We start from the raw sequence: 22497 nt of genomic DNA on the forward strand, positions 1-22497 counted from the left end.
TTTAATATCAATGAAGGAAGAGGGAGGTTTGAATGGTGGCTGTTCCTAGGAGCTCTGAGTGTGGAGTGGTGAACATACCAGCCCACCTGTAGCCACAGGGCACTCCTCCACCCTGCGGGTCTAATTAGAACTGTGTGAGCCCTCCACGCACACCTGGGCCCACAAAGCTTTGCATTGACTCCCCTGCAGACCATCCTTGGATCTACTCTGTGGCCTCTGAGGGAAGAATCCCATCACTGAGAATAGAAGCCTTGAATCAGTTACTGAAAATCCTGTGGTCAGTAATCTGAAAAAGACATTAGACTCTATTTATAGTGAGGGATGTTGCCAGCCAGACTCTGCCATGCTGCCCGGATACTGTGTTACAAGGTCCCGTCCAGACGAAGGTCTGTCCCACAGGTAAAGGGAAAGCTGCCCTGCCCGGGTCCCCTCCCTACCCCCCCACCCCCCACGGGGAAGAAAAGGCGAACCCAGCGTTGCCAGCTCCGAAACAGAGTGAATTCCAATAGCATATTGCTAAGGGAAAGCAGCACATGGTTTAAATTTAGACGCTAATATAAATGAGCAATCTGCTGGAACGGTTTAGAGGCACAAGCCCGTGGAAAATACAGCACCAATTTCACATGCTTTTCTTGTGAAATTAGTCATTCGATTAACGGCGCCCGGGGCAGCTGGGTTCTTGCACAGAACAGAGAGCGTAGGCAATGCTGCCTGGTTGGCATGCGACGTTCCAGGAACGCGCTCTGCTTTTCGGACGGGGAGGAACTGTTCTAGGACCCTCCTAGCTCCGTCCGCCACCGGCCCCTTCTCCGCTGGAGCCCACTAGCTGGTCAGCACCATAGAAAAACCCGTGTTTGGCCAAGGCAGGCCTGCCTGCTCCAGGGGCAGCCAGGCTGGCAGGCCGTTCCCCAAGCCAAGACCCCCTCATCCCTAACTGAATGCTGAGGCTCTTGGCTCGCCTCCTCAGCATTTCTACCTTTATGGGGTCAGGTCTCAGGGTGACCCATGGACAAGGGGTGCAGTCTGACCCGGGGTACCCTGGGAAAGGCAGCAGTCCTGCTTCCCCAGAGGCGGGTCAGGGCTGCCCCAAAGCAGCAAGGCCCAGACCCAGGGACCAGAATCCAGTGTGCTCACCGCGATGAAGGTCACGTTCCCGAATGAAGGTCGGGGAGACACATGGCAGCAGTGTCCTCCGGCCGCACAGACTCAGGGCTTGGGTGTTATGTTCAAGGGCCTCCTTACATGAGGGTCGTCAAAAAGCCGAAGGGCTGTGAGAGCAGATGTCCTGGCTAATGAAGGGCGAAAACCCGGGTTCGAGCACAAGGGGCAGAGGCATCGCGTCCAGTGTAAGAGGCCTCGAGCTCTGACATAGCAGAGGGCTTTGGCCGAGGAGGTCAGAAGCTGGCTGATTCCGCAGCAACACGACTGATTTTCCAAGCGGCTGCCTTGCCAACAGCTGCCTTGAAAAGCAGTTAAAGAGGCTGGGAGGTGGGCTTGTGTCCTGCAGCTGTTGTAACCAAGGGCCACACACCTGGTGGTGTCAAACAGCAGAGAAAAAATAAAGAGAAAAGCAAAAGGAGGCGATCCAATATTTTTTAAAAAATTATATTTTATCGATTTTTTACAGAGAGGAAGAGAGAGGGATAGAGAGTTAGAAACATCGATGAGAGAGAATCATTGATCAGCTGCCTCCTGCACAACCCCTACTGGGGATGTGCCCGCAACCGAGGTACATGCCCTTGACCGGAATTGAACCCATCTGTAGGCCAACGCTCTATCCACTGAGCCAAACAGGTCTCGGCGGTGATCAAATATTAAAAAAAAAAAAGACTAAAAGAGCAGTCATGTATTCTTTCACAGTTCTGGAGGGCGGAAGTCTGAAAAAGACAGATGTGTCTTCCTGGACCTCCCTCTGCCTCTCATCCTGGGAGAGTGGTCAGGGCAGTGAGAACTGAGGTGGAGGTCCCCAGTCCCATCCAAGTAAGGCGGTGGGGGGAGGGGGGCTCACTGTCATTTATCTCCACCCGCTTTGAGGGGGACCCACGGGGGTTCACAGGAGGGAAGCACGCACCCACGGCCGGGCACCCCCTTTTATAAGAGGCAGCTCGGTGCTCAGTCGGAGGGAGACACCGCAGGGCTGAGTCAGAGGACGAGGGTGAGGCACCGACCTTGATGCCGAGCCTCTTGGCAGCCCAGGCAGAAAGGAAAATGGGTTGAATGACACTAGTTTTTATTTTTATTTTTAGGGAAAGGAAACATGCACATTTGTCTGGAAAGGTGTTGGGTTTTTTTCCTCATGATCCTAGAAAACGGGGAACTTTAGACACGTCTTAGCTGTGTCTTTTTACTGTGGTTTCGCAAAAGGTTTTTTTAAAAGTCCTCATGACTTGCTTTTTTTATAGAACTCAGATTTTGATGGAAGAATTGTGCCTAGATTGAGGGCTAAACTACTTTTTACATAACTCCTATTTCTTAGGTGACTGTTGTATGCCAGAATTTCTCTTCAAAAGCAGAGATGAATTATGTTTGAATATTAAAATATATGTTAATTTAAAAAAAATTTTTTTAGAATATTACATGCTAGAGTGTTATATTAGAGTATTGTTCCCCAACACGTGGATTTTCATATGAAAATGTAAGAAGCCTGGTTCCTGAATCTGGCTCTCTTTCTTAAAAGGACACAGTCAGCCTGGCTGGTGTGGCTCAGTGGTTGAGGGATCTTTGAACTAGGAGGTCACAGTTTGATTCCTGGTCAGGGCACATATCTAGGTTGTAGGCTCGATCCCCAGTAGGGGGGCGTGCAGGAGGCAGCCGATCAATGATTCTCTCTTATCAATGATGTTTATAACTCTCTTTCCCTCTCCCTTCCTCTCTCTGAAATCAATCAAAACATATTTTTTTAAAAAGGACAGTCAGATTGGAGAAGGGCCCACCCTAGTTACCTAACTTGAACTTAGTTACCTCTTTAAAGACCCGTCTCCAAATTCTGTCCCATCCTGATGGACTGGGAGTGAAGGCTCCACCCTGTGGGTATTGGGGGATGCAGTTCAGCCCATGACACACCACAGTGGCCCAGCTGTGGCCTGGCCATTGGGAGGGAGGCTGCGGTGAACGCTGAGGCTCACGCACTGCTTTCATTTTCTTCGGGTGAGTGCCGGCAGTGGCCTGCTGGGTCCCGCGGCAGCTCTATAGCCTTCATTCTTTGAGGAGCTTCTGTACTGCTTCCCACAGGGGCTGCACCAACAGGGCACAGGGTTCCCTCCCCTGCCCACCCCGCCCTCGCCAGCACTCCCCTCTGGCCTTTCTGAGGATAGAGTTCTGACAGGTGTACCTCATTGCGGTTCTGATTGCGTTTCTCTGGCGATGAGTGAGGTTGAGTGTCTTTTCATGCGCTTGTTGGCCATCTGTGTGTCTTCTTTGGAGAAATGTGTACTCAGATGTTTTGCCCATTTTGTAATTAGATTATTTGGTGTTTTCTTTTGCCGTTGAGTTGTATGCGCTTCATACATATTTTGGATGCTGACCTCCTTACCAGATGTGTGATGTGCAAACAGCGTCTCTCATTCCCTAGGCTGCCTCTGCTGTGCAGAAGCGTTTGTGTATGAGGAGTTCCGCTTGCTGATGCTGCTTCTGCTGCCTCTCTCTGACACCCTCCGACGCTCCTCTTCCTGTGTGTTCACAGACGGCCCTCCCATCACAGACTACACGGTCCTCAACGTCACCAGCAGCAGTTTTCAGGTGTCCTGGGGCTTCCATTCCACCCGGAGCCGCACCTTCCACGTGCAGGTTTCCAGGGGCGAGGATCCGCTCAGGAGCGCCAGGACCCAGGCGACGGCCCTGGAGGTGACGGGGCTGGAGGCCGGGGTGCTGTATGGGGTGAAGATCAGCTACCAGGCGTGCGGGACCAACGTCACCGCCACACTGACCGTCAGAACCGGTGAGGCGCTCGTCCGAACACGTGTGTTTCCAGTGTGCTGAGCTGGTCTTTCTATCCCAATTCTGTTGGCCCCAGAAGTTCAAACTTCTTATGACCAGGCAGGGGCGGGCATGGGCTTGGCCCCATCATCCTAGGGTCCTCTGAGCAATGTCTGGGGTCCTGGCCATCACAGGCTCCCTCGCTCCCCTCACTGCGTCCTGCAGGCATTGGAAGACCTTCGGTGACACTGAACCCCTCAGGCTGCGTGTGTATAACTTCCCCAAACCAGGGCCGGAGTGCTACCCAAAACCTGCAGGAAGGGCACCTCGTTTCCCACACGGGGCACCTGACCAGGGCATGGCCCGCCTGCTGTGTCAGCGCCAGGGAGAACTTTCCCCCAGACAAACACGGGTAGGAACGAACGGGGATTCTGGCGTCCGCAAGGCAGCTGGCGTGGCCACACAACTCCGCCAGTGGCTGACTTTTGCCCTGCCCCATGGTCCGAGCCCCCCTTTGCCTGGTCATGGTGGTACTTGGGTGGTACAAATATATTTAAAAAATATATATATATATAAATATATATATAAGTATTTATATATATATATTATATTTAAAACCAATAAAATATATTATATTTTATTGGTTTTTTACAGAGAGGAAGGGAGAGGGATAGAGAGCTAGAAACATCGATCAGCTGCCTCCTGCACACTCCCTACTGGGGATGTGCCCACAACTAAGGTACATGCCCTTAGCAGGGATCGAACCTGAGACCCTTCACTCCACAGGCCGACGCTCTATCCACTGAGCCAAACCAGTTAGAGCGATCTTTTTTTTTTTTTTTTTTTTTTTTTAAATTTCTCTCAAAGCGTAGGCTTTATGAAAAGCTTTGGCAGAAACCTGTGTGATGCTGGCTCCCTGGGCTTCAGCTAACGTGCACGATTGTCTGTCGCAGAGGCCCGGATGTTCGGCATCACAGTGAGGATCCTGGACCGCAACATGACGGAGCCGCTGCTGGACCGAGGCAGCCCCGAGCACCGGGACTTCTCCCGGCAGCTGCTCCAGGAGGTAAAGCCGAGGAGGGGCGGAGAGCTGTCCCTGCTGCTCCGAGCGAGGGGCCCACCTAAGCCATTACTCAAATACTCCCCCTCCTCGTTTATGGGGGGCTTAACCTAGATGTGGGCCACACCGTCTTGGAAATACGTGTTTTGGATTCAAATGGTCTACCCCAGTTGTCGGCAAACTCATTGATCAACAGAGCCAAATACCAACAGCACGACGATTGAAATTTCTTTGGAGAGCCACATTTTTTAAACTTAAACTTCTTCTAATGCCCCTTCTTCAAAATAGACTCGCCCAGGCCATGGTATTTTGTGGAAGAGCCACACTCAAGGGGCCAAAGTGCCGCATGTGGCTCTGGAGCCGCAGTTTGCCGACCACGGATCTACCCCAGTGGATCCTACAGCTGGGTTTTCTGTCGAGCTTCCTCCCTGGGACCTGAGGGCTCTGGATTCCCACTTCGGGGCGGCTTCATGAGGAAGGCTAAGCAGGATCAGGCATCCATCCCCTGTGGCTGAGGGGGACATTGGCACTGGGAGGCCTGGGAGGACCAAGGAAAAAGTGACTCAGAAACAGTCAGGAACCACGAAAGGTCTAAGACATTACTCTTCCTGCAAACTGAGACGCCAGCCTCTTCCTTTGCTGGGCGCTGGCCAAAGACACGAGGGGCCTGGGTTAGAGACACAGGGCTTTGTCGGGCACAGCAGGCGGCGTGAGCGTCCAGCTGGGCCAGTTCCCCCTCTGCCCTCGCGTCCCACAGAGATGACTCAGAGGGGTCCAGGTGGGTGATGCACGCAGTAGGTCTGCATCCCAGCGGGGACGCCCAAGCTTAGGGAGCCCGGACCTTTGTACTGGGCTGTGAGCAAACCCGACTGAACCTTCCTCCGTTAGGAGCCATTGCCTGGGTTCTCAGACAGGGAGCACAACTGCCCTTGGCGCCATGATCTCTCCCCTCGGGCTGGTCATCATACAAACGTCTCGGAATGATATTCGGGAACAAAAGGGCAGTTCTGGCTTCTGCTTGCAAACTGTGTTGAAGTTCGAGAGATCGGAGGAGGGTGTTTCTCCACAGTCACCTACAGGGAAAACGTTTTTAAGCCAATGGGATTCACGTGTGTGCAGGAATGGTGTGGCAGGAACACGGGGAGGGGGCAGGGGGTGGGCAAGGCTGCTGCTCCTCTGAGCCCCTGGCTCTGCTCGGGTGTGTCGTGGGGGAGACAGCTCTGTAAGAGGGGGACAGTGCCAAACAGCCATGAGATTATTCCGTGGCAGCCCCCTTGGCCAGTCAGTCCACCCATCAGTCAGCCCATCCATCAGTCAGTCGGCAGTCCCTTGTCTCTCTCACACAATCTGCCTTCACAGCGATGTTCTGGGCACCCAGAGGGCACCGCATCTCTCCTGCTCCGTGACAGAGGGCCCGACTCTAGTGTCACTGCCCGTGCTCACCAACGCCCGGCCGCTGTCCCAGGGCAGGCCCGGGTGGGGCGCAGCGAGCTGGGGCACATTTGCTTGCCCCAAGAGGTTGGCTCCGGGTGCCTCTTCAGGGGACACCTGGTCCTGGGCCCCGTCTGCAGCCACACAGGGGCCCTGAGTGTGGCGTTAGAGGTGCGGATGGAAAGCTGGCTCTCACAGGCGGTACCTCTCCCCGCCAGGTGGAGAGCGCCTTCCCGCTGGCGGTGCTGGACCTGTGCAGGCGCGGGAAGCTGCGGCTGCAGATCGAGTCCCTCCAGGCCGGCAGCCTGGTCGTGAAGCTCAGAGTGACGGTGCAGGACCCCGAGTTCCCAGTGGGGGTCTCCACGCTGGCCCCCGTGCTCCCGCGGCTGTGGGCCAGCAGAGTGTTCCAGATCGACCCGAGCGGGACGCTGGTGCAAGGTAAGCGGGAGACCCAGAGGCCATGGGCCGCTCTGCCGGCTGCAGGCCTGCCTTCTGCCTCCGGCCGGAGAGCGCCTGGCCTTGGGTGTAACACAGGCCGATAGAGCCGTGCCGCCTCCCGGGGGGGCCTGCTGCTGAGCCGGGGGAGTGAGGGGGAGGGGAGACACTAAAAATAGCTGCCAGGTGCCCGGCAGTTGGAGCCAGATCTCCACTGGGACCTTGAGCAGCTGGGCCCTGCTGCTGGGCCAGCCTGGGCTCCGGTCTGGCCTCCGCCCCCAGCACCCCGGCGCTGCCTGCAGGCTGGTCACCAGGCAGGGTTCCGGAACATCTGGGGGCCGGGCCAGCAGGGTCCTGTCTGCAAGAGAGCCCAGGCAAGGTGTGTGTGTGAGGTGTGTGGGTGTGTATGGTGTGTGGTGTGTGTGTGTGTATGTGTATGTGTGTGTGTATGGTATGTGTGTGATTGGTGGTGTGTGTGTGTGGGGGGGTGTGGGATGTTTGTGTGGTGTGTGGGATGTGTGTATGGTGTGTGTAGTGTGTGTGGTGTGTGTATGTGTGAATGGTGGTGGTGGTGGTGGTGGTGGTGGTGGTGTGTGTGTGTGTAGTGAGTGATGTGTGTGTGGTGTGTGGGATGTGTGTATGGTGTGTGTAGTGTGTGTGGTGTGTGTATGTGTGTGAGGTGTGGGGTGTGTGGTGTGTGTGGTATGTGTGTGTATGTGTGAATGGTGGTGGTGGTGGTGGTGTGTGTGTGTGTGTGTGTGTGTGTAGTGAGTGATGTGTTTGTGTGTGTCGGGGGGGTGTGGGATGTGTGTGTGGTGTGTGTGTAAGTGTTGCATCAGCTGGCAAGTGAGCTGCTGGTCTGCAGGGAGCTACTTCCGTGAAGATCACATGAAAAAAAAAATGAAAACCACAACGTGGCCCCTGAGCATCAGCTGCAGTTTCTCTGCACAAAACTGACCTCGTCCCTTATCTTTCTTGACCCCAGCCCCGCAGGCTCCCCTGGGGCCCTGGGCACGATCGGGCGCTGCCCAGGCTCAGGGAGGCGTGTGCAGAGGCCTCGCAGCCCACCCCGCCCGGGATCCAGCCCCTCTCGGGGCCCTCGCGTGCCCTGCCAGCGAGGTGACTCCGCCCGGAGACACTTGTCCCCTGAGGGGAGGGGGGCGGGCAGGTAGAGGCCCCGAGAGCTGGGTGGGTGGAAGGGTGGAGTTCTGGGGTGTGGAAACTACCCCCAGACCCCCTTCCCCCGCCCCCAGCCTGGAAGCCAGTGAGATATTCATTCCTTGAGGCTTATTGTGCTGACTGCACGGAGTCCTTTCTGATGGGCCGGGTGTCCAAACGCGGGAGACCATCAGTTCTTCCCTAGGGCAGGTCTGGAAGTGCGGGCGGTGGGCCAGGGGGTCCGGGAGAGGGGCGTGGAGAGGGGGGAGAAAGAAGGGAATAGTTTTGTTTCTCACTTCGGCCTGATGCCGGTCCTGGCTGCGGCCGATTAGGAAAGGAATCGTGGGTGTGGTGGGTGAGCCCCAGCCGGGGCCACAGGGGTGTCCACAGAAACAGGGCTTGCCTCACCTTTCCTTGCACAAACTAGAAGGCTCAGGGCTTCCCGGTGAGAGTCACTTCCCAGAGGGTGCTCTCCAGGCCATTCCTGACCTTGTCAAAGGAAGCTCACATTCTACTTAACTGGACACGGGGCTCAGCCGTTTCCCTATTTCCCTATTTCCCTCTTGAACATGAAGTATTAGGGCATGTTGGCATGTTAGTGAGGTTTAGGTGTGGAACAAAGAATAAACAAGGGAGAAATGTATCCCATCTGTGGGTGTTAGTACCTTAAACTCGTGGTTCTCAACCTTTCTAAAGCCATTACCCTTTAATACAGTTCCTCCTATTGTGGTGACTCCCAACCATAAAATTATTCTCGTTAATTTACAGTTATGAAGTAGCAACGAAAATAATTTCATGGCTGGGGGGTCACCACCACATGAAAAACTGTATTAAAGGGTTGAGGCATTAGAAAGGCTGAGAACCACTGCCTTACACAGTAACCACCATCCCCTAATCTTTGCCCCGTTATCAGCCAGCCAACAGTGAGGGTCAGCGCACCAGACGCTTAGCTGAGCCTCAGTTCAGGTGCAGCCTCTGGGGGAGGGTCTGTGCAGCGCCTCCTCCCAAGGCTGCGGGACACCCGGGCCCTTCACTCACCCTGGCCTCGGCCTGCGGGCTATTCCCTGAAAGACAGTCAGGGAGGACCTGGCTCTGTGCCCATCCGCTTTCTGAGCAGCCTCTGGCCTTCCTCCCGGGCTCCGTCCCTCCCTCCCCCCCCCCCCCCCCCCCCCCCCCCCGCAGACTGGGATGAGTGTGCGAACAGCCTGGAGCATGACTGCTCGCCAGCCGCCCAGTGCATCAACCTCGAGGGCTCCTACACCTGCCGCTGCCTCACGGCCAAGGACACCAACCCGGCCCGCGCTGGCCGGGCCTGCGTGAGTGAGTCCTCCACCCATCCCTTCCCCGACTCTGGGCGCTGGGAGGGCCCCACCCTGTGGACCTGGGTGTGGAGTAAGGCCCCCCTTCATCAGGCACAGGGTCGAGGGCTCCTCATACAGTTAGGAACCCGCAGAACTGTCTTCATTTGTTTAAATCAAAGGAAAGGAATGAATATAATAATAGTGAACATCAGTAGTGAATCCTATCTTTATTTTTTTATTTTATTTTATATTTTTATTGATTTTTTACAGAGAGGAAGGGAGAGGGATAGAGAGCTGGAAACATCGATGAGAAATAAACATCCATCAGCTGCCTCTTGCACACCCCCCAACTGGGGATGTGCCCGCAATCAATGTACATGCCCTTGACCACAATCGAACCTGGGACCTCTCAGTCCACAGACTGACGCTCTATCCACTGAGCCAAACAGGTTTCGGCCCCTATCTTTATTTTTATAATATGATGTTTAACCTTTTTGTGGAGGAACGGGTTCACCCGGAGGGGGCCTGCCCCGGGTGGCCTGGAGCCCGAGGCTGGAGAAGCCCAGGCAAGTGCGGGAAGGCCCCGGTGTGGGCCCCACACATCTGCCTTGAGTTTGGGGGGCCCAGTTCTGATGGATTGGCCGGGGCACCTGCAGGCTGGGGGAGAAGCAGGAGGAGGCATGTATGGGTGCACGTGCTGTGATGGGCCGGCCGTGGGTGCCCTGGGCGCGGGTGGGCCGGGGAGGGCTCGGCCACCTTGGCCGTCCAGCTGAGGCCTCTGGCTGGGAGCACTGGCAGAGCTGTCCGCAGGAAGGAGCTCTGTTCCCTGCCCGCTGGGCGCCCAGTCCCACCTCCCCACACGGCAGAGCTTCCCTTCGCCGTCTTCTCAGTGGTGTGTCCAGGAGGCGGGCACCGGTGCCAGCGCCAAGCCCTGCTCAGAGCACACATCTGGGGAAATCACTCCGTTTCCCAAAGACGGATGGATTCGTGGGAACTCGCAGGAACCAAGCCCTGCATCTAGGTCTGTGGTTCTCAACCTTCCTAATGCCGCTACCCTTTAATACAGTTCCTCATGTGGTGGTGACCCCCCAACCTTAAAACGATTTTCGTTGCTACTTCATCACTGTAATTTTGCTACTGTTATGAATCGTAACGTAAATATCTGTGTTTCCCAATGGTCTTAGGTGACCCTGCTAGCGGTTCTCAACCTGTGGGTCTCAACCGCTGCTGTAGAGCCTAAGCCCATCGGAAAACAGTGGCAAAATTACAGTGATGAAGCAGCAATGAAAATCATGTTACTGTTGGGGGTCACGACCACGTGAGGAGCTGTATGAAAGGGTCGTGGCATTAGGAAGGTTGAGAACCACAGCTCCAGGTTCTGGCTCGACAGCCCCTCCCCTCTCCCCCCCCTCCCCGCCCCGGGGAATGTGACGGAGGGGCACATCCCCCCGCTGTGTTGGGTCCCCAACACCCTGCTCTCGGCGCCCCAGCACCCTCGTGGTTCTCCATGGGAGTCACTGGGTGGCGCCATCTTAAATAATCCTGGTCACCCAGACAGCCTGTGGACCCCCACTTGGGGTCCTCCTGGGGGTCTCCCGCTCGTCAGTGGCCTCTGGGGCTTTGCTGAGATGTGTGTGGGCCAGACACCCCTCTGAGCGTGGCTGTGTCCTGCAGGTGACGTGGTGAGCTCGGTGGAAGGTGCGCCATCCCTGGCGACAAGGGTAACGGCCCCGGCTGTCAGCACGGAAACAACGGTCCCTGGCCCGGAGACCCCTGCCGTGTCACCCAGCCCCGGGCACGCGTGGGGCACCCCTGCCGCAGGCCAGGCCCAGACTCCAGGGCCCCCGCCCAGGAGAGGGGACGGCGGCGTGGTCGGGCAGGACAGGAACAACACAGGCCACGGCGTGGAGGAGGCGGCACCCAGCGAGGCCCCGGGTCCGGGCACGGCCAGCGAGGCTCCTGGGCCAACCCGCGGCTCCCTGCCCGGGCCCGGGGACGGCCCGTTGGAGGCCTCCGGATGGCCGCTGAGAAACTCCACCGCAGAGCCGCACGCCCGGCCCAGCCCCGCCGAGGGCCCTGCTGGCCACGTGTGGCACACCAGCCTCCCCACGCGGGGCACCCCGCCTGTACCGCTGGGCCCTACGTGGCCGCAGAACACGGACCCTGGACACTCCGGCTCCCCGGACCTGCCCTTGGCCTCCACCCCCACGTCTCTGAAGACCCCGGCCTGCGGTGAGTGCCCGAATGGTGTGTCCCAGGGGCACCGGGGACCACATGGTCAGCGCGAGTTCTGATGGCTCAGGCCAGACAGCGGCCGGCTCTGGGCCTCGTGAGGACGAGAACTCGGTCTCCGTGTCCTCTCCAGCCCCTCCTCCTCCTCCCGAAGCCTCCCATGTGCCAACGTCTGGGGCAGGGATTCCGGCATCAGGAGGAGACTGTGGGGCACATCCCCCAGCTGTGTGGGGCCCCCCACATGTCTGCACCTCCCCAGCCCCGCTGACCCCAGCAGCTCCACGTTATACATTCCTCACAGAGGGCTGAGCCATCGCCAAGGCCCACGGGGGACGGCTCAGGAGCCAGGAGCCAGCCCTGGCAGGTGACGGCCTGGCCGTGCCGCCTCCCTCGGGGCAGCCACGCTGGCACCACCGCGAACTCACGCGGCTGGCCCGGCTCTGGACGGCGTCCAAGGGGAAGTAGCCGTGCGCTGCAGTTCCTCCGCTGAGCGCGCAGCTTCCAAGACTAAGTTGTTAAGTCCGTGTAACCCAGTGCTGTCACGTCCCTGGGGGCCCTGTAAAAAACGATTCTGCAATAAAAGTGTCATATGCTAATTGGGCCAGATGTCCTTCCAGACGACCTTCTGGGCAAAGCCAGGGCTGTGAGAGAAGCCCGGGTCCCCAGTGCCAGTGGCCACGATGCTGACTCCTCGGAATGTCAGCCCAGGGGGTGAGGGGGATGAATTTGACCATCACTCCGCTATACCCACCAGCCAATCAGGAGCGAGTATGCAAATTAACAGGAAATTAACAGGAGCCACCCACAACCTGTTCAAGAAGCCTTTGTTTTGGGAAGTCCAGGGACCTCAGAGGCAGACACCAAACCAGAGACAGAGGGGTGCCATCTTCCCCTGAGGGTGTCTTACGTCCCGAGCGAGCGGTGCATTTGATTTTAGCACTGGGGGTGAGGCTTCTCCTTTCTCCTTTCTCCTCTCCCGGGAGCGTTTGTTTTTAATCTCAGCATTTCTATCCTCCTCCCAGTTCCCGCCCCCATCGAGAGGGCCACTGTCTCCAATGTGACCAGCACCGGCTTCCACGTGGCGTGGGTGACAGACCTCACCCTGCGCCCCACATTCCAGCTCACGCTGATGTCCCCACGGAGCCCCGCCGTGCACCTGGAGACCCGGAACACGAGTCTGCAGCTGTGGGGCCTGGAGCCCGGCGTCTTGCACCTGGTGGAGATAGTGGCCAAGGCATGTGGGGAAGAAAGCGCCAGGGCACACCTGAGAGTGCGGACAGGTAATGGGCTTCCGGAACACTGGTGGCCACATGCTCCTTTTAAAAAAAAAAAAATAATAATAAACTAAAAAAATTATTGATTTTTTACAGAGAGGAAGGGAGAGGGATAGAGAGCTAGAAGCATTGATCAGATGCCTCCTGCACACTCCCCACTGGGGATGTGCCAGCAACCAAGGTAGGTGCCCTTGACTGGAATTGAACCTGGGACCCTTCAGTCTGCAGGCCGATGCTCTATCCACTGAGCAACACTGGTTTCTGTGCCATGTGCTCTTTAAGGGAGGGAAGGCGTATGTAAAAGGGTTTCCATGGGTTCAGGGTTGAAAGAGCTGCGTTTACTTGCAGGCTGCTGGGTTTCCATTTGCTTCTCAGCATAGAAACATCGGGTTCACTTCATGCTCGGCATGGGACAGCCAGACAGAAGGTGGCTCATTTTGGGAAGAGGTGTTAGTGGTGGAGTTGCAAAGAGCTCCAGACTCTGCCCCAAGGTGTGGACACTTCCTACCTGTGCCCTCCATGCGGGCAGATGTGGGTGGTGCAGGTCTACTGAGCATCAGCAGTTCCTCCAGATACTCTCACTCTCACTCCCAGTGGACCTGCATTTGGTTCAGGAGAAGGACAATGGACAGATGGACACAGTGGATCTGTGAATGGCCCCAGAGCCTAGGCCTCAGAGTAAAAGGGATGGGAATAGAATTGAGCAAATCACACACAGATTCAGATAAGCTGCTGCTGATTGTTAACCATCTAATTCTACACTAAAAAAAGAGAAACATGCAAATTGACCATCACTCCGCTATATACCCACCAGCCAATCAGGAGCAAATATGCAAATTAACACAACAAAGATGGCAACCATGGAGCTGGAGCTAGCAGGAGGCTTGGGTTGCCCCCCCGGTGATGGAGGAAGCCAAGCTTCCTGCCCGCCCTGGCTGGCCCTGGCCTCCACTCAAGACTACAAAGTTTCAATTATAAAAGATAAATAAACCCCAGATTCCTCCTTCTAGCTGGCCCTGGCCTCTGCTCAAGGAGGTGCTGGAAAAAAAAAAAAAAAAAAAAAAAAAAAAAGAAAAGAAAAGAAAAAAAGGAGGGGCTGGAAGCTTGGGTTGCCAGGGTGTGTGGCCATCCTACAAACAGCCACCAGCCCCTCACCCAGCCTGGCCAGGCACCCATCAGGGACCCCCACCCTGAGGGGGGTGTGGCCAGCCTGAAAACAGTCACTTTTCCTCACCTCTATAGCTGCAGGGGTGAGGAAGAACTGACCGTGTCGGGACCTCTGGGCGCTCTGTCCCGGGCACAGGGCTCTGACAGAGGTTTGGCAAGGCCACCTCACATCCGGGCTTGCCAGGACAGCGGTGAGCACCTGAGGCCCTGGCACAGTGAACTAGGTACCTGCCTCCTTTCACGCTCAAAGCCGTCCCCACCTGCTGGTGAATTACCCGGACAGGCTGTGCGCAGGTGATGCCACAGGCAGGGAGGGGAGAGCCGCAGGGCCGGGCTCTCCCACGGCCTCCACAGGTTCTCCCATGGCCCCGGCTCCGTCCCGGGGTCCTCCAGTCTGGCGGGCCGCGTCTGGGAGTGCTGGGCGCTGTTCCTTCTTTGTAGAGCCCAAGTCAGCCTGGCTTGATGCTCTTCCCGGCCAACATGAAAATACTGTGATTAAGTTAGAAGTGGCCTTGGCCAGTGTTGCTCAGTGGTTAGAGCAATAGCCCATGCATCAAAGGCTCACGGGTTCAATTCCCGGGCAAGGGCACATACCTGTGTTTCAAGTGCAATCCCCGCCCCAGTTGGGGCTCCTATAGGCAGCAACCAATTGATGTGTCTCTTTCATATCGATGTTTCTCTCTCACTCTCCCTCCCCTCACCTCTCCCTCTCTCTCTCTCTCTCTCTCTCCCCTCCTCTCTCTCTCTCCTCCTCTCTCTTTCTCTCTCGTCCTCCCTCTTTCTATCCTTCCCTCCCTCCCTTCTACTCTCTCTAAAAACCAATGGAAAACGATCCTTAGGAGAGGATTAAAAAGCACGTGGCCATCTGTTCCCTCACACACTCCTGTCTCATCCTGCAGCCGCCCAGAAGCTCAGCGGGAAGGTCAGAATAGCCAACGTCAGGTACTCCGAGTCCTTCCGCAACGCCAGCAGCAAGGAATCCCGGGACTTCCTGGAGCTCTTCTCCAGGATGGTGCGTCGGTGAGATCGTCCTCACTCCCTCGCGGGATGTGAGGAAGGAGGCGGGTGGAAGCCTAGCTGCAGCCCGGCAGGATTCAGACCCTCTTTTCGGAAGGAGGCTGGGACTTCCGGCTCTGGCGTGGGGCCTGGGTGCCCCTGGGTCTGCCACTAAATAGACACACCAGCGGGCAGGAGACACATCTTGTCCTCCGCTGCCTCCTTGCCTCACACTGATTCCTGCTCAGTGCAGCGTTAGCAAGGTGGGGCCCTGGAGGCAGAAAGCCCCTTCTGGCCTTAAAAATAACTTTATATATATATATATATATATATATATATATATATATATATATATATATATATATAAATATATATAATTTTTTACAGAAAGGAAGAAAGAGGAATAGAGAGTTAGAAACATCGATGTGAGAGAATCATTGATCAGCTGCCTCCTGGGGATGTGCCGGCAACCAAGGTACATGCCCTTGACCCGAGTCGAACCTGGGACTTTCCAGTCCTCAGGCTGATGCTCTATCCACTGAGCCACACCGGTTTCGGCTTTTTTTTTGTTTTTGTTTTTGTTTAAAGTGAGATCTGTTTGACACACCACAGGACTCAGAGTTTTAAAGTGCACAACTCAGTAGTTTGTACTGTATTGTGTTCATAAGATTGTGCAACCATCGCCACCTTCTAATTCCAGAACATTTCATCACCCGCCCCAAACCCACCCCAAACATTAATAATCACGTTCTAGTCCCCCTTCTCGCTGCTCCTGGCAACCACGAATGCGCTTTCTGTCTCTGTGGACTTGCCTGTCCTGGACATTTCTTAGAAACAGAATCATGCAACATGTGATCTTTTGTGTCTGGGTTATGTCACTGGGCGCACTGTCTTCAAGACTCACCCATGTTGTAGCATGTGCAGAACCTCATTCAGGAAACCGGCTCCTCTGAATGGCCGAAGGATATTCCATCGTGCGGATGGACCACATGCTGTCTACCCTTTCACTCACTGGTGGTGGACATTTAGGTTGTTTCCAATTGTCACCTGAAACAATTATTTTCCTGCTCTTTTTAGCCTTTCCTCTGCCATCCCGTCAGCATCCTTTGGGGTGGTATGTTGTTACGCTTCAGTCGGGCCAGCAATCTCAATGTAATTTTTGATGGAGGTTAGACTTCCCTTTAGTGAACAGAGAACACACTTGTCATGACCTAGTAGTGACTTGCTTGCACAGGGGAAATCTCATGGATGCCGGCTTTTCCTTATTCTGGGCGGTTAAGATACAGAATAGCCAGAGGTTAGCAGCGCCATCTAGTGGTGGAGTGTGAAGACATGCCGGCGCCTTAGCAAACAATGCAGGTGGCCCCACCTTTGATTCTGTTCAACCCTGTGGGCATCACTTAGTGATAAAAGGGTCACACAGCCTCCAGGAACCGTCCCATTGAGGTTCCCCAGGACCTGGGCCTCCACATTATTTATCCTGGGACCCCCAGCTCCTGGTCCCGTGCGTGGATTCCGGAGCTGTCGGTGGTTTGATTCATTCACGTAGCGATCCATCTGCTTTAGGTTAAAGATAGCCACGCTGAGATGAAGCAAACACTGAAATCAGTCCACATCGCTCTACGGGTCACATGAGGGAGCTCCGTTTCCACCCTGAGTTTCTTGATTTCCTCTCCAAACCGTTTCCTCATTTGTCTATTTTTGGGGGATAATTTTTGTTTGTTTATTTAGAATTTCAGGATAGCAAATAAGTGTGCCACTTAGCACATGAGTAGGACTTTAAGACAAGTTTTGGGAAGTCGTGAGTTAATTCAAGGTAATTGTGAGTTACCCTGTTCTTTGTAACTGCCTAGCGAGGAGCCTGGAACTTGATTTGAAAAGCAATTGAAGGTGGCATTGATCCAAGCCTGTGACAGCTCCTTCTCAGGAAGTCCCAGAAGAGCAAAGGAGACAGAGAGGGAGGGAGAAATAGATTATAGATATATGATTGATAGCTAGCTAGCTAGATGATAGATAGGTGATAGATAATAAATACATAGATGATAGGTAGGTAGATAGAAAGATAGATAAATGGATAGATAGATAGATAGATAGATAGCAGTTGACTGTTCAAATCATAAGAATGTCAGCCATGTGACTGCAGGCAGCTCCTGGTCTCGGGCCTCTGCAGCCCCCGGTGGATGACTCTAGATTGCTGAGGTTGACTGTCCCCAGGCTGGGAAGTGAATCCTGGGCTTGAGCGCCTCCTACAGGGCAGAGGCGGCAAGGCTTTCTCTGTGAGAGCAACTTCTGGAAGTGCACGTTCCATAGACGGCTTCCATCACGTGGGCCCCTTAAAGCTCATCACCATGCCTTCCTGGGCATCTCGGTCACGGTGGGCTGGACCGGAGCGATACCACGTGTGGTGTCAGGTGCTGTCCAAAGCGATGGAATGAGAAACGGCTTTCAGAGGCAGGAACAGCCTGCCCCTCAGGGTGCTCCCAGAAGTAGTTTTGGGGAAGGTGGGGAGAAGGATCAGAGGGGAAATGTGTCGTATCAGGAGCAAAAGGGTTATTCTAGGAAAAACCAAGTGAGGGAGCACTCATCCAGGGCTCCGCCCCCATGGCTCTGAGCGGAGGGGGGCCGATCCCAGGTGCCACTGCGAGTCCCCTACCACGTGAGAACCCCTGGGGTAGGGCTTTTGCCCCCAGCCCCATGCGGACAGCTAGCTGGTCAGGGGCAAACAGGGCTCTTCTCAGAGCTCAGACCCAGGGCACTGGGACTGGGCCGGGCCTCCCCTGCGGCTTGTCCTGCTGCCGCCTGCCGTCCCAGGAGGACTTCTTTCCACCGGCTCCGTGTCCCCGCAGGTGCGGGAGTCCCTGCCGCCCGCCATGCGCCAGCACCTGGACGCGGGCGGGGTGCGGCTGGAGGTGACCCGCCTCGCCAATGGCAGCGTCCTGGTGGAGTTCGGCCTGCTGATCGTCGCGGACCTGGAGGCCCAAGCGGTGTCCGCCGTGTTCCTCGCCGCCTTCCAGAGCGCCTCTCTGCTGGAGGTGGTCGCAGCGGACACCGTCATCTGGGGTACGTGCTAGTCTGGCCGGAGGGGGGCTCCCCGGGCTGGACCGCGGGGCAGCCGGCAACCAGCTGCTGCCTTTGTTTCCGGAAGATGTCGCTCCCCGTGCTCCCTCTTCAGGGCCCCGGGCGTTAGGTGGAAATGGGAAGCAGGATGTTCCTCTCGCTTTTTGCTTCTACGTTGTTGTTGTTGTTTATATTTATGACTTAAGGGTTGAGAACAGCTCCCCCCCCCCCCACCCCATGAACCTGGTGGCAGGCTGTGTCCCACCCCCGCCCCTGCCCCTCCTCCACTGCCCGTTTCCACGGGTCCAGGGCAGATGGTCCCTCCCTGCAGCCAGACTTCCTCCAGAGCACGGTTGCCAAGGAGACCCCAGAGAAAATCATTGAAAAGCAGGGAGAAAGGGCAACCTCGATACTATCCTCAGATCGTCTCAGTCAGCTCGAGCTGTCGCAATAAAACACCGCAGAGGGGGGCTCACAGCGGACGCTGGCGGCCAGGAGTCCGGGATCAGGGTGCCAGCCAGCCTGGTTTCTGATGAGGGGCCACTTCCCGGCGGGTGTCCCCAGAAGGCGAGCCCCGTGGTGTCTCCTCCGGTCAGGACACCGTTCCCCCCCCCCCATCAGGACCGCCCCTCGATGACCCCCTCTAACCTGAATCACCCCTAAGGGCCCGTCTCCAGACACTGTCGCGGGGGGGGGGGAGTAGGGCTTCGACAGGTGCACGCTCAGGGCACAGTTCCGTCCACAGCACCTGTCCTACTTGAAAACCGTGATAGAGGGCTCCGTGACCAGTGTAACAAATCAAAGACAACATAGATGACTGTTTCTCTGAATTCGTGGAGTAAGACATGTTTTCCAAGTTGAAAAGCAGAAGGAAAACAAGCCCACGGAAGAGAAGGCTGTGATATTTGATTCCATGAAAAGGCAAATCTTTTACGTCACACAAAGTAAAGGCGCCCTTATAAAGCAAGCAACAAAACAAAGTACAGTTTTAATAATTCGATGAAGAACTAAACCCTAAATAGAGAGAGATCACACCCACTGATCATATCCATTTTGTTCAGTAGGCCTGCGTGGCTGTTAGTAAGTGAAGTAACTGAGCATAGAAACCGAGGGCAGGTGAGGGCCCGAGGCCCAGGGCTGTCTTATTTCGGGGCCCCTCTGCCTGAGACCAGGGCTTAGGTGGGGCCTGCTCACCTCCTGGCTGCTCTGGTGTGACACTGCTTTGCCCAGTGGCCCTCCAGAACAGCCCCTGTAGCCCGCTGACACCTGCCCCATCCCACCCCTGTCTGCAGAACTGCCCAGAACTGATCACTTTGATGATTTTTAACTTTCTCTGGGATGTGCTTTCCACGGGGCTGTCTGTAAACAGCCGGCAGGGTACCCCAATCCCCTGAGAATTCTGTTTTGTTCCCTAAATGCCGCCCAGACTTCGATGAGTGTGAGAGGAGGGAGGACGACTGCGAACCCGGCACCACCTGTCGCAACACGCTCGGGTCTTTCACTTGCAGCTGTGGGGGAGCTGCCCCCGCCTTCCCTGTGGAATTTTCTGGAAGGCCCTGTGAAGGTAATGCCCTCCCGGTCCCTTTTCTGGAATACTGTCCATGATCTGTCCTGTTCAAAGGAGCAAAGGGCCTCTTTTCCAAATGAGGTCGGCCTATTTTATGTCCTGGGCAAGTTTTCTGTTAGTGTGTGTGTGTGTGTGTGTGTGTGTGTGCGCGCGCGTGCGCGTGCACATGTAACCCATGTGAGTGTGTATGAGTACAGGTGTGTGATGTTGTCCCTTCACATTCTCTCATATGTCTCCAGCCTTCTCGGTGGTGCCTCATATCCCCAAATGATTCCTCTGATGACTGAGATGAGAAAACACACTCAGAACTGAGGTGTGTCTTCCTGCAAAACGTATAGCCCCATGGTGGGCAAACTGTGGCTTGCGAGCCACATGTGGCTCTTTGGCCCCTTGAGTGTGGCTCTTCCACAAAATACCACGGCCTGGGCGAGTCTATGTTGAAGAAGTGGCGTTAGAAGAAGTTTACGTTTAAAAAATGTGGCTCTCCAAAGAAATTTCAATCGTCGTACTGTTGATATTGGGCTCTGTGGACTAGTGAGTTTGCTGACCACTGGGCTAGCCCATGACACAAGCACCATGAAAGAGATGTTTCTCCTCAGCCCCTGTCTCCACTCAGCACTTCCCATGGGGCCCAGGGGGAGCCAAGCCCCGCCCAGCCATCTGGGCTGGCAGAAACGTGCAGCACATGTGTGTGTGTGTGTGTGGCCGTGGCTGGAAGGTGCAGTTCCCAGGTGTGAGCTGCAGGTGCAGGGGCTCCCATGGGCTCTGCACCTCAGAGCCAGCTTCACAGTGAAGCTCACACCGCAGTCCCCAAACGCAGACCCACCTGCCACTTGTCTCCTGTGCCCTGTAGGTGACTCCTCCGGTAACACAACCCAGGTGCCCGGGCCTTCCCGGGGCCCCGGCCCAGAGCAGCCCCCCACCCCGGCAGAAACCAGGGCTGCCTCTGTGCAAGGGGCCAGCCCTGGCCCCCCGGAGGCGCCCCCGCGGCTGAACCTGACGGGGGCGGTCAAGGTGCTCTGCGAGATCGAGAAAGTGGCCATCGCCGTGGAGCGGCGCTTCCTGCGGCAGGAGGCCATCCCCGAGGCCTCCCTGTACCTGGGCCAGCCGTCCTGCAACGTGAGCGACAGCAACAGCACGCACGTGTTCCTGGTGGCCGCGTGGAGCGAGTGTGGCACCCTCGTGCAGAGTGTGAGTCCCGGGGCAGGGTGTCAGAGCTCTCTGGACTTCGATACGGGAGGGCCCGCCCTGACTTGGGGCCAAGAGATCCTCTGTACCCCGGGATCCTGCCTCTAACGGAGTCAGGAGAGGGCCGGGCTCTCACTGCAGACCGGGCTGCCCCTCCGAACCAGGAGGCACCTGGGAGCCCCACCCCGCAAGGATCTGGTGCAAAGGGCCTGGGGCATGTGTGAGAGTCAGGGTGCAAAGCAGCCTCTGGTGAGTCTGATGCACAGGCAGAGCCAGTGGGGAGGGAAAGAAGGAGGGAAGCTGGAGCCTATGTGTGCATGTGAGCATCCATGTGTGCACGTAAATGTCCTTGTGTGCATGTGAGTGTCCATGTGTGCACACGAGCGTCCATGTATGCACGTGAGCGTCCATGTGTGCATCTGAGCGTCCATAAGTGAGAATATGTATGTGTGAATGTGTGTGTAGCTATGGTTGTGTGAGTGTGTGTGAATGTGTAACTATGGTTGTATGTGTGTGTGTGAATGTGTGTGTTGTTATGGTTGTTTGCTTGTGCGTGGGTGAATGTGTGTAGCTGTGGATGTATGAGTGTGTGTGTGTAACTATGGTTGTGTGAGTGTGTGTGTGTGAGTGTGTGAATGTGTATGTAGCTATGGTTGTATGGGTGTGTGTGTGTGTGTGTGTGTAACTATGGTTGTGTGAGAGTGTGTGTGTGAGTGTGTGTGAGTGTGTGAATGTGTGTGTAGCTATGGTTTTATGTGTGCGTGTGTAAATGTGTGTGTAGCTATGGTTGTGTGTGTAGCTATGGTTGTTTGTATGTGTGCATGTGTGAATGTGTGTGTAGCTATGATTGTATGGGTGTGTGCATGTGTGAATGTGTGTGTAGCTATGGTTGTATGGGTGTGTGCATGTGTGAATGTGTGTGTAGCTATGGTTGTGTGAGTGTGTGAATGTGGGTGTAGCTATGGTTGTGTGAGTGTGTGAATGTGTGTGTGTAGCTATGGTTGTGTAAGTGTGTGTGTGAATGTGTGTGCAGCTATGGCTGAGTGGGTGCGGGCATGTGTTGGCAGAGCTGTCCAGCTCCTGCTGGCAATGCGCCCACAGGCTGTTCCCCAGTGGGTCTGCCACCGTGGTGGGCGAGGGGCCCGAGTCAAGGCTGCCATGTCGGCTCCCTCCCTCTGCTTTTCTGAGCGGGCCAAACACCTGCTAGGCAGTTACATCCCCTGGGTCAGGCCTGGTCAGAGCAGAGGGAAATTCATCTCTGATGAGTCATGCCGCCCTGGAATCCACACACGTTCTCGATGTGCTTTGATGTTTGTCAAAAGCTCAGTTTGCCTTGAAGACATTTGTACAAACATGATGGATTACACTCAGCAGGTTCCACCTGCCTTTTTATTTTTACTAAGAAGTTTACATTTTACTGACTCCCCAGGTTAAAAGAAAAAAGATCCCAGCCCTAGGCGGGCTGGCTCAGTGGACAGAGCATCTGCCTACAGACTGGAAGGTCCATGGTTTGATTCTGGTCAAGGGCATGTACCTTGGTTGCAGGCCTCTTCCCAGCTCAGGCCCTGGTCAGGGTGTGTGCAGGAGGCAACCAATTGGTGTGTTTCTCTCACATCGATACTTCTCTCTGTCTTTCCCTCTCTCTTCCACTCTCTCTAAAAAAAAATCAATAAAAAATATCCTAGGGTGAGGATTAAAAAAAGAAAAAAGAAAAAG

At 55.5% G+C, this 22497-nt stretch overlaps 1 protein-coding gene across 1 annotated transcript in view; it reads left to right on the plus strand.

Annotated features, from left to right (window-relative positions):
* Nucleotides 1-22497, plus strand: part of UMODL1 (uromodulin like 1) — a gene marked incomplete at its 5' end in the record, with an annotated part of 60051 nt that overhangs the window by 18211 nt on the left and 19343 nt on the right. Inside the window, 10 exons of the mRNA XM_084873837.1 lie at nucleotides 3572-3937; nucleotides 4869-4981; nucleotides 6625-6844; nucleotides 9182-9319; nucleotides 10975-11532; nucleotides 12555-12812; nucleotides 14873-14985; nucleotides 17816-18029; nucleotides 19453-19590; nucleotides 20447-20784. Coding sequence (XP_084729963.1) covers nucleotides 3572-3937; nucleotides 4869-4981; nucleotides 6625-6844; nucleotides 9182-9319; nucleotides 10975-11532; nucleotides 12555-12812; nucleotides 14873-14985; nucleotides 17816-18029; nucleotides 19453-19590; nucleotides 20447-20784 — 2456 coding nt within the window. The remainder of the gene's footprint in view (nucleotides 1-3571; nucleotides 3938-4868; nucleotides 4982-6624; nucleotides 6845-9181; nucleotides 9320-10974; nucleotides 11533-12554; nucleotides 12813-14872; nucleotides 14986-17815; nucleotides 18030-19452; nucleotides 19591-20446; nucleotides 20785-22497) is intronic.

Source organism: Pipistrellus hanaki (genome assembly GCF_964339955.1).
Source record: "Pipistrellus hanaki genome assembly, chromosome: 2".
NCBI lineage: Eukaryota > Metazoa > Chordata > Mammalia > Chiroptera > Vespertilionidae > Pipistrellus > Pipistrellus hanaki.